At 40.2% G+C, this 21943-nt stretch overlaps 1 protein-coding gene across 7 annotated transcripts in view; it reads left to right on the forward strand.

The window, feature by feature from the left end:
* Positions 1 to 16350: 16350 nt before the first annotated feature.
* Ubx (Ultrabithorax) overlaps positions 16351 to 21943 on the forward strand; it is an 89991-nt gene continuing 84398 nt past the window's right edge. For 5 of the 7 annotated variants that reach the window (XM_041776657.2, XM_041776663.2, XM_041776666.2 and 2 more), the window contains exon 1: positions 16351 to 18190. In XM_041776657.2, coding sequence (XP_041632591.1) covers positions 17431 to 18190 — 760 coding nt within the window. In that variant the 5' untranslated portion in view covers positions 16351 to 17430. Of the gene's footprint in view, positions 18218 to 21943 lie in introns of all 7 variants that reach the window. The other 2 variants (XM_041776653.2, XM_041776670.2) reach the window with 1 other exon arrangement.

The raw sequence follows: 21943 nt of genomic DNA on the forward strand, positions 1-21943 counted from the left end.
TCGATAAATTTTTAGAAAAAAAAAGTATAACTTCGTTGTTTTTCAACGTATTTTCATCTACTCTGAGATATGAGCTTTTGTTATTATTAATTGTGATATAAAATCTGCAAGGCGATACAAACTTCGGCGTGTCAAAGTTAGCTTCCTTTTTTGGTATTAATGAATTATGGAATATGTTATTAATTGGGAGCTAGCCACTATTAATTCTTGCATACAATATATCAATAAAGAAGTAGATATGTCTCTAATGATTTATCAACAAACTTCGGCGTTGTAATTTGTTTTAAATCTGTAGTATCTGTAGATATATACTTTAAATGCAATTGCTTTAAGATTTTCATGGAATATTTTAAATATAAATATATAGAAGAATTTGCTTTTCTGTTTATTTTCCAGGGAGATTCAATTAAATTTCCGTACCAAGTATATTTTGTTGTAATTTATAATTTATTTATTTTCTAAATTACTTTCAAAACAAACACCCAACTCCCCCAATAAAATTTCCATCCGCAAGATACCAAGAAAACACTTTCCTCGCGAGTCCTCCAATTAAATGGACCAATTTCAAAGCCGGCATTTTCCTGCTTTTATTTATATTGCCTCGTTCTGGATTTGCCCACTTCGCTTTACGATCGACGGACTTGTTAAGGGGTCAACGGAGCATATTGCCAATCAAAGACTTCAATTCAATTTCCCCGGCTTTTCCAGAGACTCGAAGCTCGATAATGGCAATGGGATAAAGCCAAGTGCGGGTGTTGCAGCGCAAACGATTCCATCCAAAATCGGAGCAATCAAAGCATCAAGATGTCAGTAAACGCGGTTAAGACAACAAAATTACTTTGAGCATCGTTAGGGCCACGATTCCGGCTCAACAGTGGGGAGACTTGAAGTTGAAGCGGGGGGAAATAGGGGAGGAAAAACATGAAAATCATCTTTCAACGCGATGCGCTTTCGACATTCGCTGCATTTGCAACCATGGAACAAGAACACACCAATCGCAATCAGGTGAAGTGGGTAAGAGGGGGGGAGCAGCACATGTGATGGCCAAGAAAAAATAAAGGAAAAATCAAGAAAAAATCGAGAAAAGATCTGCAAAAAATAAAGAAAAAATCAAGCCAGAGCAGGGACAGCCAGCAAGTGCAGGGAATCGAAACCAAAGGAGGCAAAGACCGCTTTTCATTTGGCTGCCGGCAATGTCCATGGCGGAGCATCCAGTTAAGATTCAACTGGTTTTCAGCCCAGTATTTCCTCTCAGACTTTGAGCTTGGATCTTCTTACGAGACTATATATAATCCTATAGAAATCATTTGAATTGTTTGGAAATTGGCAAAAAAAAATATATAGTTTTCATGTATTCTTAACAGCACATTCTTAGTTCAACTTATAATTTAGCTTTAAATGATTTGTATATCATAATAATTGACTTTGAAACGTCTAAAATATTCAATAAAAACATACATTTCTTTAAAATATATTTAATATATATCTGAAACCTTTATATTAAATTTACTTTTCCCCTTTTTTGTGCCACAGTTCACGCTGCAGGAAGTCTTTGGGCTATGCCTTTGTCTTGGCGGGCACCTCCATAATCTCCGCTTGCAGCATTCACCCACCCACAACACACACTCCAAAACCCACCTCCCACGCCCCTGTGACCCCTGAACCCTCTAGCAGTATCCCTGCAAACTAATCCCCCCTCCGACGCCCATGGATGGGACTCCATCTAAGCTGATGCAACACCGATACAAATACAAATACTCCTTCAATCGCCCGTCTCTTTCTGGGCCCCTGTTGCCATCTCTCTCCCGTCGTCGTCGACATCGTCGCCGCCTCATTGTTCGTCTCGGTTCAGTTTGGTTTGGTTCCGTAAATTACACTTTTGATTTTTAGTGGCCGTAAAATAATCGTAAATGTCGTGGTTATTGCGACCGAAAGTGCCCATTTTGAGTGCTCCCCCCTTGCATCGCGAGTCCCTCTAACTGATATTTTCGCTCAGTGTGCAGCTTGTCGATGTCGGACACACGGCCAGCAGAGCCAAGTCGCTCGGATTGGGACGTGCTGCCACTGCACAAACAGCACGAATGCCCTCCAGTGCAGCCAGCTCTGAGGGGAGCTGGGAAAAACAGTCTGTTTTAAAGGTAAAGAAGGATGGGAAAATTCTAAAAATATCCTTAAAACAAAACTGCATTGGAAAATATAATTAACCATCATATTTTCCAATTTTTCCCGAATTTAATTTATATTGTTTTTCATATGTTTTATGAAAATGCAAAAAGTACTTACATATAAATAAATCACTTTTTTAATTTTAATTAATTTATTTTACTTACTTATTTTTACCTGTCTACCTTTATTTGTCCAGGATTAATCCCAGCTAACTTGGCACCACTGATACCCTCCGTGTCTGGTTAAAACCCCTCCACACCTCTTAGCCACCCTCCGTTTTGGCCAACTCGCTAAGCAAGCTGCACTTGTTGTTTTTAATAAGTTTCTGGTTGCTGGCCTGGCTTTTTGTTTTTGCTGCTGGCTGGCTGGCTGGCTTTCTTCCTTTGATGTTTCGATTAAGTTCGGAGTTCGCGTTGCCGAACTGGTTGGTTGAGTCGTCCGTCCGTCCCCCATCTCATACCCTTGGCTAAGGAGCATTTTGGCTTAAGTTTATGGCCATTTCGCTCGTTGCGCTGTCTCTGTGCCTTGTGTTTCTGTTTCTGGCTTGATTTTCTTGAGCATTTCACCCATTTACCATTTACCTTTAACTGGAAATTTTCTCACATCGCCGCTCTGACGCAACTGGTTGCCCATTGGCCCGCTCAGCGCTTACTAGTTCACCACTTACCCGCCTCCCTATGGCCCCGGCTTTCTGCTCACCACCGCCCACCACCGCTCGCAAATTTCGAATTTGATTTTATTGTTATGATTTCAATTGTTTTCGCAACGTAAACACACTGGAGATTGCCAGAGCAGGCCATGTCGAGTTGTTGGTTAAATAATTTCCCATTTTTATTGCACTTCGCCAGGGAGATTTTGCATTTAACGAGGAGTTGGTTTCAGTTTGAAACCACAGCGTTTATTAACATATTTCTCTAAGGAAAAATAATCTTAAGTACAAAATCTACTAAAATTAATTAAGATGGTTTTAGTAGTTCTAAAGCGCTTTTTGGTTTATTTTCCAGAATGAAATGATTTCAATACATTAACATTTTTTAAGGAATTGAATAATTTGAATTGTTTACAATTTGATTTACATACACGTTTACATGTCAAGAATGTCCCTAAAAACAATCATTAAAACATGTAAATACCTAATTAAAATAGATTTACAAGCCAACAACATCTCCCTGATGACCCAATTTAATGGTTCTCATTATTACTCACCGCCTTATTAGCATTCACAGACTGTTGCCATAAAAGTCACACATTAAAACGCCCAATTTCACGAGAACAATTACCAACAGACACCGCCGAAGGTGATCGTAATATGCCCTGGTGATCCTGGAGAACTCCCAGGACTCGAAGGTCGAAGGAAAAAAATAACAACAGAACGCCGGAGTCGAAACCAAATCAATTCATAAATCATAAAAATGTGTCATAAAAAATATTGCAGCCATAAATGGGAATGGAAATGGTAATGCTGCCTTTCAACATGTCCTCGAGAGCGTAAAAAATGCCAAGGCTAAGGATACTTTTTAGCTGACCTTAGGAGATTTGTTTTGACTCACTGCTATCGCCTCTCCGCCGATATCGGAATCGTAACGATCCCAAAAAAGGACACCCAGGTATTGTCTCTCGATTATTGCCGGGCCCGGTAATAAATCATAAAAATATGCCCAGATCGGGAAGCCTCTCGTTACACGGTGGATTCGTAAATCCCCTGTAAAATTGGTGGTGTCCCGAGGTAGGTACTACTATGTGTATACTATATGCTCCGATCGCGCCCTCGAGCATCTGATAACAAAACCACCGGCATGGCCAAATGCCCAGGGAACAAAAGGGCCAACAACTTTCTCTTTTGCGCCAGACTCGGGCCAGATTCGGGCCGCATTCATCCTTGCCAAATATGAGAATTTTGATTTATTTCTCAGATGTACATATTCCTGTTCTGTACTGCTGTTTGTTTGGCTGTCAGTAAGAGGCGCCTGCAAATATTTCCCTAGATCTGCATGGGTCTTTTCGAGTGTCTATTTGAGTTGGAAAAATGTTAACAGATTAAAATTAATAGGTATTCAGCTTAAAACTATTATATTTGGAAAAGTAGATCCACTTTACTAACTAAGAAAATCAGCTTTACTTAGTATCTCTCCTACTAAAGCATTTCTCCTCTAACCCACAGCACATTAACACGTCTCCATTGCACTGGGATGGCTTCATCTTCTTTATACTATATGCCATATGCCTTGGGATGTCAGTGCTGTACTTGTGACTTCGAGTCACACCCGCTCCTTGGGTGATTTACTACAAGCAGATGATTTAATATAACCGCATATATGGCACATTTAGCATAAAGACACACGCACACACCCGAGCAGAGTGCACTTCAGATGCATTCGAAACAGGAACCCGTTGAACAGGCCCAGATACAGATATGGATTCAGATACAGATACTTATACTTGGACCGATTCTGAAGCGCACACATGTTGCCTCTGATGCGTCCGTTCTTGGAGGAAACTCGGTCTCGGCAGTTTAGGTTCCACCATCTTGAAAATCGACGCCCCTAGGAAACGGTTCCAAACTTGAGATTAGGGTTGGGAAATGGGATCAGACGGGCATATTTTCTAAGGGAATTATGTAAGAGGGAATGTTTTTTAAGTATATATTACATTAATTTATAAAATATTCCTCTGACAATAAAACAAAATTACCAACGATGACCTCACGTTTTTTACCCAATTTCAAATGACTTATTCCTATTAGGTAATAAAAGATATTTCAATTTGTACTTCTCCAGTGAGTTCATGAAAAAGCGCTGTAAAAACAGAGTAAAATATGACTACATTTATGGGCGCCATCAAAACGTACTTCCTCGAGTGCGTAAATCAGGGCGTCAACGAGCTGCGACCTTGCCCATCATCGCAATGCTGGCCAAATCCGACGTCAAAACAAATCGTTAAAATGCCATAAAAGCCCCAGCCACATCCATATGCAATCACTAAGCAGCCGAGGCGAAGGCAAATGCATTCGAATAAAATTTTACCGCCATTTCCTTGGGCATCATCATCAAACTAACGGCAGCAGCTTCCGAGGCACCTCGTAAAGGCAACGATACGATGTCTATGGGCCATCAGCCTCGCAGCTCAGATACAGATACATTTGTATCTCTCGGCGAGGCAGGGCAAGGGGGATATCACAATAATTATGGCATACGTCACGGAACTTGGGTTTTTATGTCTTTTATATTGATTGTCATCGTGTCACACTAACAGATCGTAAAAAGGTCGTAAAGTCCGCAGACTCAAGCCGGAGCTGGAGAGAAAAAATCACTCAGATACTCACACCGGAATGAACACATCTCCATCCCCCGAAGGCACTCAGGATCACAAAAAAGGACACTCGAAATCAGGATGCTCGGATCGCTGGCTTGTTGAGTGATTTTCTCTGCGTCCCTCAGAGAGATTCCCCTCGAGTTTCTCTGGGTTTCACTCTCTCCAGTGGCGGTGGCGTCAAGTCGTAAAAAGACCATAAAACCTAGGTCTGTGTTTGGTATTAACCGCAATTTGTTTATATAGTTGTTAAAATGCCATTCTATCTTGTTCCGCTCTGTTCTGCTTAGCATTTAATTGCCGACTGCCGGTTTTTCTTTTTACGAGCCAATAAAATTTATTTAACGACAATTTAAATGGTTTCATTTGCTATTTGGTGGCACGACTCACCGGTACGAGGGTACGACTTGAGCAACAGGTTATATTTTAGCATCTTGTCATACTATTTAACGATGCCTGTTTTATGGGACAGCCACAAGTGGGTTTATTAACCATTAAAGGTCCCTAATCCCGGATATAAGACATAAAGTATTATAATTTTAATTCAGTTAAGCAAGCCGTAATTCATAGATGGAGAAATAGTTTATTATTTACTTGTTGTTCGTATTTAATATTCCAAAAACAATTCTCTCTGATAATCCAAATGTTTGTGACCTTATTCCCACCTCCAGAGCAAACACCGCAGGCGCCGCGGGAAAAATGCCTTCGGCTTGATGACTTAATCCACCGCAAAGTGGCTCAGTGGTGCCGGAAAATGCGCTCATCCTCATTACGGGGTCAGGAATCAATTGAGGGCCGAGGGCGCTGTGAACCAACCAACAACTGGCTGCTTATGCAAAGCAGGCTGGCCAGAAACCAGGCAAACCGAACCAAACCAGACCAAAACAATAGAAGGGCCTCCGCGGACACAATGAAGACATTCGGTGCTACCTACTAATCCTGGCAATGAACCCTTGACTTCTGGCCGCAATTCATCAAACAATTGGCAGTTGCCCGGGTATTTGCATTTGCATGCCGCTGCTGTCGGCAGCTCCTCATTTCCTTCCAACTCCCATTTCCACCGCCAGTTGCCGCATCCTAATCCAAGGATCGAGGACTGACGAGAGGACTGAGGCGACTAATTGAGCACTTTTGTTTGAGTGCGGTGCCTCGCGGTTTTCGCCTACTTGTTAGCTGCTGGCCAACAAATCGACGACCCTCCTACACACACTGAGGAAAACTATTTATAGATCTGCGAAAATTAAATTTAGTAGACAAACGCCTTAAAATATATTTAACACAACTTTTTAACTTTTAAAATAAATATATAGTTGTTAGTTTTCAACTCCAAATATTTGCAGACCTTTAACATTTTTAATAAACTATTAATAAACTATTCTTCTCAGTGCACCATTATTAACTGGAGCGGTGTAAGCCAGTACGGAATCCTTTTTCACTTGCCACGGCCTGCGAAAACGTGCAAAGTGGGTGTAAACGGATCGAAATGATGATTGTTTATTGTAATTTTTATGACTGCTTTGCACACAAACACGCCAAGGCGCCGATGATTGCACTCAGGGGGTAGCAAGGCCAACTTGCCAGCTCGAACTTGTGGGCCAAATCAGCCACATCGACTGGCCGAACTCCAAGGGTGTGTGTGTGTGTGGGTGGGTGCTGAGTTGGAGGCATATAACCCATGGACGAACCACCAAAAGGAAGCGGGTGGAAAGGAGTCTCCGGCGACGACAACTCCAAGCACTTGAAAACTTTCTAATTAAGCCATTTGCCAGATAGTTATTGATGGCAGCAAGTAATGTGAATGGGCGGAAACAATGGCAGTGATATGCACATCAAAATTGCAGTTCACGAACATTATTTACCATGTTCTCAATAGAGTAATCTTAATCTTAGTAAAGAAAGCATATGAAAATGGAGACATGATGTTTAACAATTGTTGGAAATTTTAAGTAAACATCCTTTAATTAACATTAAAATTTTGAATAAATACTTTAAAGACCTTTGAGATTAATCTTCTTGAAGTGAATAATTTAAAGGTAAACTGATTGAAGATCATTTTCCTTTGCCTTAATTCTGAGAAATATTTGTTGATAAAATACCAAAAAATATAGTTCTCCTTAATAATCTTTCTGATTTCACACACTTGTTTAAGTAAATGGCTTCCAATTTGCTTTGGCTTTCAGGTAGTTCAATAAATATTCAATATTTATGGCATCGGGCGGAGATAATGACCCCTAATATCATGTTTTCAAGATCTGATTAAGGATTTTGCATGCTCAGGGATGGCGCTGGCAAAATGCAACTTATCAATTTCAATCAATTTACCGAAGCCCAGAGATAATTTACTTCTTAGACGCACATTACGAATCCATCAGGTTGAGATCCGCCAATCATGGGGGCTATCTCTAAGAATCTATAAATCTATATGTGCCACATGGCAGCATCGGAACCGAGGTGCGGGGCTTGTACTAATACGCAACTATTACCTGGGACTGGTTTGCTTTATGGCCAGAATCGCCCCCTGATGGGGGGAATAAATTAAGGCAGCGTTTATGGAATGGCGCTGGGGGCGGTTATGATGCATTTTTAATTGACGTTCATTTGAAGAAACGCGGAGAGCGCTTCCATTCAATTATGCGCCGTTTCCAGTTACCAGTTGCCGGTTGCCAGTTGCCAGTTGCAAGTCGTCAGTTTTCAGTTGGCAGTCGCAGCTCCGTCTCGTCTGCAACTCCGTCTCTGATTGTATAGGCCATAAAAGGCGCTCGCAACGGTTTTGGGCCAAATTGCCACTTTGTGTGCAAATTTGAATTGTGGAAATGCTGCGCATAAAAATGGAAAATCGCGCGCCTCGCAATTGTTGAGCCATCCCCAGGTGCACCCGGAAAAAAGCTAGCTTTTGACATTTTTGTATTTATTTTGATCATAATCTTTTGCATTTAAAAAGTTGAAAGGACCTTCTTTAAAATTGTTAGCTTAATAATATATTAATTGTTCGATATTTAGTATAATATTTATTACTAAACTTTCCTAATAAACACATGAAAGTGCGGACCAAAAATCTTGGAAGTCCAAGGAACATAAGGAGACTCTGTAACTTTGTTGGCCTGACCACTAAAATTCCCAACTTGATCAAGTTTTGTGATGAAACAGATGCATATCCAGGCTTTCTTTTGTCCAGTTCATAGAATTCTTTGTATTTAATTCCTCCATAACAAATTCTTCCATAACATATGCATCTTAGGAGTTACAGTGGATATTTAAATAAATTTGTATCTCTTTGGTAGGCATTTTGCCGTGTGCACTGGCATTCGTATCTGACGAATGCAATCTGCAAACATTTTAAGCGAGCGCTGCAGCTCGTCAAGCACCCGGCACTTGGCTGCAGTGAACCCAACCCCACCCACACACGCCTCAATTACCACCGCCAACGTTGGTGGCACTCGGCTAACGAATTGCGAACGGCGACTTGCCAATTGCAAATAATGCACGCCCAATTGTTGCACATTGCTGGGGGAACATTGCACCTTTCAGGCTTTCTGCTTACCAGCTTTCCAGCTCTCCAGCTTTTCCGCTTTTGACAGGCAGCGGCGGCGGACCGTCAGTCGTCAGGCAAACGTTATTCATTAATTCATCACATCGGAGGAGGCGCTTTGGAAGCCCCTCACGATTTATTCGTGGCAACGCAATCGTCGATAGTCTTAGTCTTAATTGGCTTCGTTTCGATTGTATAAAATAATCGTTAGGAAACGTGTTCTGCTTAATTGGAAAATTTGTATGTCTTGCCCGTAGCTCTGGAGTCTCTGCGTTTATTGATTTTCCAGCTTAGTCAGAAAAGCAGGAAAATTCTCCAGTTCGCGAGTCGTCCAATAAATCCAACTAACGGCGGAACGGCATTCAAATGAGTCGCTCAATGGTTAGTTAAGTCGAGATTTACCGAAAGGATATTTTATGCCGCTGGATTTTTCACATTTTAAGTTAGTCTGCATATTAAATTCAACAAGAAGTAATAAATTTAAATTTTATTTTAGGAATACGGAATATTTTCTATATAAATATAGTAATAAAAAACAATCCTGGCTATCTGGCTTTCTTATTTCATTTTCCATTTCCAGTTTAAGTTAAATTCTGCCAGCTTCTCTCCATTTTGATTCCCTGTTTAAACTTGTTTAATTAAATCCCGGCTTAAACAAAACGTATTGCTGTGCCCACAATGGATGGGGGGCACTAAATATTCAACTTTGCACACCGCATTTAAACCCCTTTTACCTTCAATGCAGCACAACAATCGATTCACCTGAATTTGACGACACTCGCACACAAATAGGCCTTAAGTTTAAATCCGCAAATATTTATAATTCCGTATTAAATTCATAATGCAGAATGTTTAATGCATAAATACATAATAAAATTTAACGACTTTTACCTTATCTTGTCACACAAAAACAATAATAAACTTTCATTTTAAAATGCGAGAAAAAGAGGCAGTTTTTTTTTGTTCGTCCCCTCCACAGTGGAATTTTACGAGTATTTTATTTGTGCACGTTGCACGCTGGACGTTGCACTCGGCTGTGGCACACGTGTGGCAAGTGCAGGCGCCACCACCACCATGCAATCGGGCGCCAAACAATTTGTCATTTTTTGCCATTCGAGGCGGAGTCGCAGTCGGAGGCGATGATCAATGCCTTGAATTATGATGAGGATTTATGCTTGACACTGTCGCAATGTGGCAGATAGTGCCGGACAGCCCTGGACGGCAGATGGATGAATGGATGGATGTATGTATGGATGGATGGATGGTTTTATAGCCACCATTTCCCCCCGAGAGCCGACGGAGCGTCGTCAGTGGCACGAACTGCTGCAGGTCCACCCCAAACGAAGCCCCTTATGATTTATTAAGTGTTAATAAAGAACTTAAATCCGTTGGATTGCATTGCGCATTCTGTGCTCTCTCTTTCTCTCTGGCTTTCTGTTTGCGTGGCCCTTCGGGTCACATTGCGCCCGCTTTGACCCCCCTTTAACCCCACACAGTGGCCCCGCAAACACACTGGCCGGCCCTCAGGATTTCCTTATCAATGCGTTCCATATTCGCGGCGCGCCGATTTCATTTCGCGCTCTCGCCAATTTCGCAATAAAATTTCGCCAGCCTGCAAATTAAAATTGCAATGTAATTGGTTAATCCATGCGTACATTATGGCCATTGTAGCCGGGGCCATTCAAATTTGCAGAGGAAGTGCGCCCGGTAGTTTCATTCCATTTCGGTTGCGGGTCCAGTAGGGTCCGGTCCGGTCCGCTCCTTCGTCCTGGCTCCCTCATTGTTTTCTGGCTCATTTTTTTGTGGATTACATTTTTCATTAAGTTTTTTCTACTGAGAAGCAGGAAGCGGAGGTGCGGGAGGTCACACTTTATAAGTGGGCGGTGTTAATTTAAATTTTCCATGGTGAAAATTATATTTAAAATATATTTTTGAAGCTGAAATACTAGACAAATGGATATATGGAAGTATAGAAAATATTTACAGATTGATTTTATTGTATTAATTAAATTATTCATTTATCATTTAAAACTAATCTGTAATGAGGGGCAAATACTGAAATCAATCAATACAAAACCCAAGCGTTTTTAAGTACCAAATACATTAAATACCCATAAACATGTCGTCACCTTCTGGGCTTGTGATCCCCTGGGCTTTCGGTCTCATCAAAACCCCAAACTCGACGGCGAAATGTATTGACTTTGAGAATTCTGAACTATGGGTGTGATAAATCTAGATAGCGGCTAGAGAACAGCCTCCTTCAATACAAAAGCCTATGTACACTAAAAAAAATGTCAAAACAAAAGTTGGTTTAATCAGGTAAATTGTAATATTGAGAAAATATAAAAATAAAAATCTAAATATATATTAAAAACTGATTTCCATTTACAAAAAGGTCTTAAAAAGATGATAACGATTTTTGGTACACAATATTTTCTTCAAGTGAACCATCCAACAGGTGCTCGGCACCATGGAACAACCGCCGAAAGAACGAGCCAAAATCTTTATAGACATTTCGTAAACAAAAGGCGAGTGCTGGCGGGGTGTACAAGTATTTTGTTGAACGTTTCTGTGTAAATAAACCTCCGGGCCACACAACTTTGATCTCCCCTGGCTGGCTGAGTAGCTGTATCTGAATCTGTATCTGCTGCTTTTTCGGCCTTTTGATGTTTCTGGACTGGCGTCAGCGCCGGCGCTTCCAGCTGCCAAATTGCTGCTTTATTAGCTGCGTAAGTGGCTCCCCCCGAATCCAAAACCCCAAAAAAGTGGGAGGTGTCTGCTTCGTGCCATGTACACAGATTCAATTCGAGTGGCATCGCTCGATTTGAGCGATTGCGGCCAATAAAACAGCAGGTTCCGGGGCAAACAAGCTGCCAAGGTGGCAATTAAGGCGCTTGTCTAATTGCCCCAAAGCGAATAAGGCCCATCCATCAGCGGGCCAAGTGCGAGGGAGGAGTCGGAGTCTGATTTGGATTCGGATTCGGCCGCCTCGGGGCTAATTGGCCACGTTTAGCACTGTCCATATCCACTGGGCAACTGGGCTTTCTGGTCATTCAGCGCCTTCTAGTCTTTCCCGGCAGGTGTGAGCTTTCCCTGGCCTCTTCCCCCGACACCCTACTTGCTCCCGCAGAACGGAAGCCCTCGTAAATTGCCTCAACAAGCCACCGTTGACAGCGGAGGCGGCTGGCTATTTGGCCAATATGAAAATGAGTTCGCTTTGTATGCAAATCCCTGGGAATCGAAGTGAAAAATGCGAAATGAGAATCAGGAATAGAACTCATTTCACTACGACTTTGAGAGAAGCCTAATTAGAATTATATATAACCCAAAATATCTAAGGTATATTCCTTATGTCAATTTAATGTAAAAACTCTCAGATTACGGAGTTTCATTCATATAATATTTTTGAAAGTAATAAAATAAAACATTAAACAAGTTTTTCTTAGAAATATAATTGGATCAGAGGTCGAATTTGAAATCTACCATAAGTACGCCAAAAATTAGAATTAGTTTGGGAATGTCTAAAAGTATTTAGGCATTATTTTTAATGAGTCTTTCTACTTAATCTCATTGTTAAATTTATATTATTTTGTTCTCCGAAATATAATAAATTAGTAACAAAGTGATAACTTATATTTCATTATGAAGCTATTGGTGGTTTCCTAGAAGAGAACAATTCAAAATCCCAACAGATTTGGCGACTGACCTTTGACTTTGGATGGCTATAAAAAGCGGGATGCTGTCGACTGACTGTATCAGTTCCGTCTCGTCATGGCACCACACTGGACACTTGCTGCTCTCTTCCTGATTTCAGTCATCCTAGGACAGTTTCAGGCCACTGGCAGAGTGGTCGCTTGCGATGCCGGCTCAGAATGTCTGGACAGGTTCTTCTGCTCAATATATAATAATCGTCATATATATAGAGAAGATCGATGCGGATTTAATATGATTTGCTGTCCTTATTCTAGGTAAGTAAAATGGATTAAAACTTTAAATCGTTATTTTATTAAGAAATATTTTTTTTCTGTGTGCAGGTTTTCCCTCAAATAAAAAATATATTCATTTAAAAAAGAATTAAATGAATAATGCTTTTAAGCCTGAAATTCCAATGAATCAATAAACACCCAAGAAAAACATAATCAAGTCTGCTTTTGTATTAATAATTGTATTAACAAAAACTTTAGTTGCTGATTAACATATTTGGCAGTGTTGAAAGCTCCACAAACTTTTTAATATTTCGAGGAATTATTTGTATTCAGTCTTTCTTCTTAACATCTCAGTGCTCCGAAATATAATAAATACGTAATCCAAGTGATAAGATATTTTTGAATATTATATATGTGTTGGTTTCCTAGTAAAAAATAATTCCAAGCCCCAACAGATAAGCTTTGTGTTCCCTCTAAAGAAGCCTCGATTGAGTTTAAAAGCTGCAAACTGTCGACTGACTGTATCAGTCTCGTCTTGAGCTTCCCACCATGGCCCCATACTGGACAATTGCTGCTCTTCTGCTGATCTTACTTTTCTTGGAACACGGCCAGGCGGCCAGAGTCAGAGTATATTGCGGTGTCACTGAAAGGTCAGTATGTAGGAAAAAGTCCTCCTGCCAAAAATATGATGATACTGGCGATGATGAATGCGGATATAATAAGATTTGCTGTCATAGAGCCAAGTAAGTGAATTGTATTGGCGCTTATAATCGTATATGATTAACAAGTATTACTTTTTGTGTATGCAGCTCAACATCTCATTCGCACTTTCCAACAATTGAAGAATTTACAAAGTAAATTAATGTAATCAAGAACGTAGTGCATAGTGTAATAAAGCTTAAAATCCTAATTTATCAATCAAAAAAACTTAGGAAACATCAACAAAAGTCTCCATTATATAACCACCAAAGGATGTGCAGTTGACGAAAAACAATCATCGATGTTGAACAAAAACAAAACGCAAAGCTTCAACTTTCTGCCCGTGAAGGAGGTCCTGCAGGGGCAAAGTCCCAAGACCAGGACCTGGGCCACAGCAAAGCGAAGGGGACCCGGGCTCCATTGCATACCCCATAACGTGGCAAGTTTGAATATACTCGCACCCGTAAGATTCCCGAGTATATTAGGTAGCAAAATTTTTACGAGCTCATTATGGCTCATTTCGGCGATTGTTGTGATCCTTTTATGCGCCTTCGAATGGCTTCAAATGGTTATGAGGCTATTTCTCTGTCATCCCCGCGACACCCTCCATTCCTGCGCACTCGCATCCGCATCCGAGTCCTCCCCTGGGTCCTGGCTCTTTCGTTCTGTGTCCTGCGTCCTGTGTCCTCTGTCCTGAGTCTCTCTGTGTTCCCGACTTCTCACGATATTTAGTTTGCAGTTGCGACTGCGATTTTTACTTTTGCTTTGCCTTTGCTGCTGCTTTCCTCGCTTTCCTTGGGCTTTTGGCAGCCGCATATTTGGAAAATGTCTCCGATTCGAATGGGTACAGACGGAAAAATATCTGTAGATAAAATTAATTACGATTTAATTTAAAATGAGTTTACTATAATTAAAATTCTGAATTCTCTTCATAAACATATTAATCCTGCTTTTATATTTTCATTTTTAAATAAAATGTTCGGGAAAATATGTTTTTTAAACTTGATTTAAATTAATAATTTAGTTTTTTTTATAACTAATTTTCCTCAGTGCCTTTTTGTGTATACATATCTGTGTGTGGACATCCGTGCGCTTTGTGCAAGTTTTTGTATCCATCGCTTGTTGTTGATTTTTCAGACTTGGCACCGAAACGCTGGGTGGAAAATGGCGGGGAAATTTTTTGGGGCTGTGGATGGAAGAGGGGCTGAAAAGCAGAAAAGTAAATTTCTTCTTATAATAAGTTTATTTTGCAAACACTTGTGGCAAGGAACTTTGTTTGTTCGTCGTCGGTTTCTGGCTTAATCTACGAGCCGTTTGTGCGAATGTGGAAACTTTGACAAATATTTGCGAAACTTTCGCGAATGGCTCGCAAGACCCCGATCTATTTGCATTATGCATATGAATTTATTAGCACCAATTGGCAGCCATATTTACATTGACATTAATATCCCATTGAAAGTATTGGCCAACGGATTGAACATTGCAATTCAAATGCGAATAGGATAAGGAAAACCGCAGCCCACAAATTTTCCGGCTCTTGGGTTGAATCACATTTTAAAGCCAAGGAGAATGTGAGGCACTCTGCAACTTCCACAATATGGTTGACTTAAAATATTTTTGTTGTGGGTTTCTGCACAATATATGATTATATAATATATTTTTAAAAAGTTTAAAAAATTGTCTTTATACCGCTAAGGTTAAGAGTAAATAAGTTTTAACAAACTAAGGTAATAAATCATAATAGTTCTAAAAAAAAAGGATCTAAACGATTTATAATCAATAATATTGAACTAAAAAGTCACTTTAAATGTATTCACTGACATCGGGGAAACAGTGAGAAATAATAAATAAAATAATAAAGAAACAATTACAAGCTAATTTAAAAATATAGTAAAAATCTATATTCGTATGTATATAATATATAAACATTATTAAAACTTTATTAATAAACTCGGTACCTTCCTATATTATAATAATAAAAAGTAATCTAACTTAAAGCCTTTAAATTGAATTTTACATATTAATTATTCAAAAAACATTTATTTTTGTATTTATAACTTGTTGGAATATAAAAAATATAAATTTTATAAAATAAGATATATTCATAGCGAAATATTGAATACTTTAACGTATCTATTATTTTTCTTAAACACCCTTTCTTCATTTTAAAATCTAATCAAAACACCACCACCAAATTCAGTACATAATAAATTCGGCAATCACCTGAAAACCCAACATTTTCGTGTCTCTGCCAGCGGAAAATCATGAAAAACTTAAACAAAATTTGTGCTCAAACCGCCTGAATGCGAGATGTGCAGCGAGCGGAGGGCCACTGGCGACTGGCGGCTCGAACAGCAAGCGGGTTTCGCCACTCCGTTGAGTGAGTTGGCCTATAGGAAAAATCCAGCCCTCCTCCATGATGAATTTCCCGGAGTTGGCTGTCGCAGGCCAGTGAGCGGATTTTCCGTACGCGCAAATGATGAACGACAACCCCGAGAAAAGCCAGAGGAGAGAGCCCGAGCACTCGAACATGTTTGAGTCCAGCGAGCGAATGAACTGAGTTCATCTGGTTATACGCTCTCAGTGTTTTGCTTGGGGATCCCGAATACCACTCAGAGCGAGTCGAGTGACTAGACGACGGTCTCTGAGTGTTTTCGGGGCGAGCAAAGTCAAAACACTGGCAACTGCGATTTGGTGGCACATTCGTTCGATGGCAACGGTTTGGATAACAGGCGCGCGCTTTGTTTTATTATCCACATTATCAGCGGCATTATTGTTATTATTGGCCCTCAGCTCTGCAACGGCAACAATCGCCCACGCGTCCGCCCGTGAATGCCGCGCGGAAAAACCGCTTTCCACGACTTCAATCTGCGAATCCCTCAAAATCGCCCGCGCTCGTTCGGTCAGCCAATAAAACTAATAAAAATAAAGATAATAATAATAATAAAAATAATAATAATAATAATAGTAATTGCAATAACCATAAACGTAGTAATAATCGTAACGCTTACGGGCCTTTGATAGTGCCACGGCGAAAACAAAAACAAACAAGTATTCAAATTATAATTGAAATTCCGATCCCGATTCAAATTCGAATTCAATTAACAGCAAAGTGCAATTGGCTAAAAGTACGAAACCAAAACGCAACAAAGTATACGAAACACTTGTGAATCTGCAAACAAAAAACAATAGTGCTGCTAAATTAATATTTATTTATTGGATCTTCAAGTTCAATAAAGACTAGTGCTAAGTGGAAAGTGCAATAATTCAAAACTAACTTTTACAAAATATTTACAAAGCTAAATCAAAGTCCCTTAACTTTTGAAAAATATTTTAAAATATACAAGAGTGCTAAAACAAATTAAATTAAAATCGAAAAGATATCCAATTGGTTCTTGAGTAAATTTTACAAAATATTAATTAATTAAACAAACACTTGAATAATTAAAACAAAATATATTTACCAAATATTCATAAGCAAAAGTTCTTCAAAAAACATTTAAACCCAAATTTGGAAAAATTGTCAAGACGGAAATATTAAAAGAAAAAAATTAAAAACAAAATAAAAATCTTTAAAAATCTAGAAGAGCGGGAATTATTTCCCTGAGGATTCCAAAAGATAAATAAATTAAACACAAGGCAAATGAGCGCCAAAAACAGCTGAGGAGAGAATCTAATCAGAGTCCCCAAGCGCCGTTCCAGGAGTAATAAATCGAAGATAGATTAGCAGCAGCTATCCCCCTAGGATTCCCAGCCCGTCTCGGACGGAGCACCGCCAAAATTCTCACCGCCAGCAGCGCAATGAACTCGTACTTTGAACAGGCCTCCGGCTTCTACGGGCATCCGCACCAGGCCACCGGCATGGCGATGGGCAGCGGTGGCCACCACGATCAGACGGCCAGTGCTGCGGCGGCCGCGTACCGGGGATTCCCCCTCAGCCTCGGAATGAGTCCGTATGCCAACCACCATCTGCAGCGCACCACCCAGGACTCGCCCTACGATGCCAGCATTACGGCCGCCTGCAACAAGATCTACGGCGATGGAGCCGGCGCCTACAAACAGGACTGCCTGAACATTAAGGCCGACACGGTCAATGGCTACAAGGATATCTGGAACACGGGCGGCGGCTCCAATGGCGGCGGAGGTGGGGGCGGCGGCACAGGTGGCGGTGGGGCAGGAACAGGTGCAGCTGGCAATGGAGCCAACGGTGGCAACACACAGGCCAATGGCCAGAATAATCCAGCGGGCGGTATGCCCGTCCGCCCCTCCGCCTGCACACCCGACTCCCGCGTGGGCGGCTACTTGGACACGTCGGGCGGCAGTCCCGTTAGCCATCGGGGCGGCAGCGCCGGCGGCAATGTGAGCGTTAGCGGTGGCAACGGAGGTAACGGCGGCGGTGGCGTCCAGAGCGGCGTCGGTGTGGGCGTGGGCGTCGCGGGAGCGGGCACCGCCTGGAACGCCAACTGTACCATCTCGGGTGCCGCCGCCGCTCAGACGGCGGCCGCCAGCAGTTTACACCAGGCCAGCAATCACACATTCTACCCCTGGATGGCTATCGCAGGTGAGTGTCCTGAAGATCCGACCAAAAGTGAGTGTCCACTAAAGCACAAGTCCACTTAAAGTCCTTAAAAAAGAATCCCCAAACAAACTAAACCCCTATAGGCTTATCGCTTTGATTGAATTCGATTTGGGTTTTGAGCAGGGATGCCTAAACAATGCGCTTCCAAAGGTTGCTTTATATTTCCCAGATTTTTGCCTAAATAATATTATTTATTACAATCAAAAACCGTGCAATCTAAATTGATTATATATATTTTTTACCTTACCTTACCTATCTCTTATAAAAAATATGTTTAAAACATATTTCAATACAAATAAAATTCTTCTAAAAATTGTTTTAAAATGTTCGAAAAATATTAATATTTAAAAATAATTATATATTTAGCATATTCTTTTTTCTTATGTAAATATTTAATAGAACAAAATAATTTCTTCTAAAATCGAATTCAATCAAAGAGCCTTAGCCTTAAACCAAGCCAAAGTTTTGTTGTTTTGCCAACTGTTATCTAAGTGAAATCTAGTATCTAAGCCCTGGTTTAATAGACTTCAGCTAAATCAACACTATTTTTTCCTGTGACTAATTAGTGTCTTTTTGATAAACAGACAAAGTCAACAAGTAATACGAAAATAATACATAAGCTCATATCGAACAAGGGTAACCGCTTTAGCCATTGGAAAGCTTTAACGACTTTTAAATATTTATACAAAATTTTTTAATCAACTAAGTAGTGTTTATAATAGGTTCGAAAATGTTGTTTACATATTCTTTCATCTTATCAGAGTGTTTTAATATTTTTAAAAAATTTATTTTCTTCATATAGAAATTTTAAAAGAAATAATTTTTGGCTGGAGCAGCCATAGCAGTGTGACATGTTCCTTAAAATTTATTAAGTGTTAACATAATTTTGTTAAAAGCAACCAAATCTAAAACAAGTATTTATATAAACATCAAGATTTATCTAAACCAAAAATTATATATAAACATAATCATGTTTGTAGATTAATTAAGAATTTAAACAAGTGCCTAGCCATGTGAAATTTGCTCTCCAAAGTTTCCTTTGGCCAAGTGCAAATTATTTTCCACTTATTCTATTTAAAGCCAATCGGCGGATAGTTTATACGCTGGCCGGCAATTTAAGCGATTTAATCACTCTAAGCAAGATCAGAAAGCTCGGAGCCATAAACAAGCCGGAAAACTGGCTTCCACCTGCCGCTGTGGCGGCTTCTGCGTCTGCCGTCTGCCGACACCTAGCTTGCAGCACTCCTTTGGCCGGCTGCCTCATAATTTCCAACACTTTGTTTACTAATTTTTGTCACCTTTACCTTTAATGATGCTCGGCGGTAATTGTTGCTACGCTCTGGCAGCCCAAGTGAGCTGCAATTTGTGCAACAAGGAGCGTGAATTATGGCATGCGGCTGAAAGGGCTGCGAAATAGGAGAAATAGCAGAAAACTCAGCAAGGCAACAGGAAGGGAATCCTTTCAGGACACACACTGCGAGCAGAAGTCGCGCTTATTACGGTTAACTACGCCATTATGTAATTACGTTCAGCACCTCGCCCCGTTGTTGCCGTTTTCCCTGGCTTTTTTAGCCACCAACCGAGCGAGGCGAACGGCTTGGGACTTGAGTCTGAGATTGCCGTTTGGGCCAAGAACAATGCCACTGAACAGGGCCAGGAGTAGGTCAGCCGAAGGAGGTCTAGATCGAACATAAATTGCACCGAGTTGGGCACTGAAAAAATTAGTTGTGGGTTTTTAGAACAAATATAAATTAGGAAATTCATTTTTATTTATAAAAAGTATGACAATTTTATATTATATCTTTTTGAATATCGTATAGATTTCTTAATTTATTAACCTATTATTTTGTATAATATTTTAAACAATACTTTTCTTTTAGTGCACGATAAAAACTCGTCAAAAATACCCTTCAAAAATCAATCAAATTTCACTTATAGCCAACGCCAAGAGCTGGTTAAAAAACAATTAAAGTTGAACTAAATTCGAGAGCCCTACGACAGGTTTTTCCCTCGCCAACTCGATCGATTCAGCGAGATGATCGGCATAATGAAATTTATGCGCTGCTCCAGACCCAGACCGAAGTGTCGGTGATGAATTGGCCGGGACGAAAGATATGGCCTCCATACAGGGTGTCCTTTTATAACACTCTTTTATGTAAGTGGCAGTCTCTCGTAGCTCCGACACCTCATGGGGAAAATCACCCTCAAATGAGTCTAAGAAGTTCTAACAAATTCTTACCTGAAGATGTCAGAATCAGTTCCCACCTGAATCTACCTTTTTAAGTGGTTTCTTATAAGAAAACGAGATGAGCTGCCCATTTACGATATTCGGCCAGAGCGAGTTGAGTTTCGTGAAGAGACGGGAAACAGTGAACTTGGAACTTGGATTATCTGGGAATGAATTTATCTTCTCATAGAATCTACAAATCATTGGGCTATAGGTTTTTTTTTTTTTTGCTCTCTTATCGCCATCATTGCTATTTGTCAAGTGATATAGCCGATTTGATTTACTCGCGAATATAATTTAATTTTAAGCGATTTGCTCTGAGCAAACTGATTAAATCTTTGGAAGGCAACGGAAAATCAAGTCATAAATAAATCGGCGCACACTTCCAGCGATCATCGATCATTTGCCGCTGATCCGGGGCCCGAAATGCAAACCGAATTCAATTTTATCGTATCTAAACATGGCTTCACATTTGAAAAACCCACATCAGAGGGGTTTTGTTGTGGTGTTGGCGTTGCTCGCTATGTTGTTTGAATGCTGTTCTTGGCCCGTTGGCTGTGTGTGTTGTGTGTTGGGTGCTGTGCGGAGCATTAAATCATTGTCCTGAAGGCTTTTAAGTCATTATCGATAAATTTCAACATAAATTCGTAAATTTGCTTTATTTGCCTGGGCCGGTGTGTGAGGTTCACGTCGGCGAAGTGCTTTATGGCGGCGGTTTCTGGCTGTCCAAAGTTTGTCTGCCGCCTAATTTTGACCAATGCACAGCACGAAATTATAAAAAAAACCTAAAATATTTACCTTAAATTCAAAATTTGAAAATAATATTTATCAAAAGATAAATTTACATTTTTATTACAAAATTCCGGTGTTCAACTAGATTGAAAATTATTTAAAACTTTAGTTTACATTTTAAAAAGTAATATAAAAGTTAATTTTTGTATTCTTTAAACTCTTTAAATATGTATTTTATTTTATGAATATTATTTAAAGTTTACAACTATTTATTTCTCCAAGTGTAGCTGTTGTTTCACCGTAAAAGATAGATTTCCTGCGGCTTGTTCTTTTTTTTGTCCCACAATGACCTTGAGAATGGCCGACCAAACTGGCAATTGACACGTATCGAGCAATCATAATTCATATTTGCCGCAGTTCCCGAGAGTAGGACTCTCACGCTGTGACGTAATTATCGGGATGCCTTGTATCCTGGCAACTACCTGCAATTGTGACCAGCACGTAGTACATAAGATCCTGCCAAGGTCAATGGTTTTATGGCATCTTTAGAGGCCCAATATTCAGTTCAAATGTCAGGCAATAGTTGCAAATGCAACATGCAATTAATTGCACTTAAAAATAATTTTGTAGAAAGGAAGTGCGGCTGTGGCTGCGATGATTATGTAAATGGCAAAGTGCAAGCGAAGCACACACAGGAAAGCATTTCAACGCGCGCTTTTAATCATTTTTCTCCCCGAGCCGCAAAATGCAAAATCAAAAGGCAAATCAAAACACAA

The sequence above is a fragment of the Drosophila kikkawai genome, chromosome 3R, assembly GCF_030179895.1.
Source record: "Drosophila kikkawai strain 14028-0561.14 chromosome 3R, DkikHiC1v2, whole genome shotgun sequence".
NCBI lineage: Eukaryota > Metazoa > Arthropoda > Insecta > Diptera > Drosophilidae > Drosophila > Drosophila kikkawai.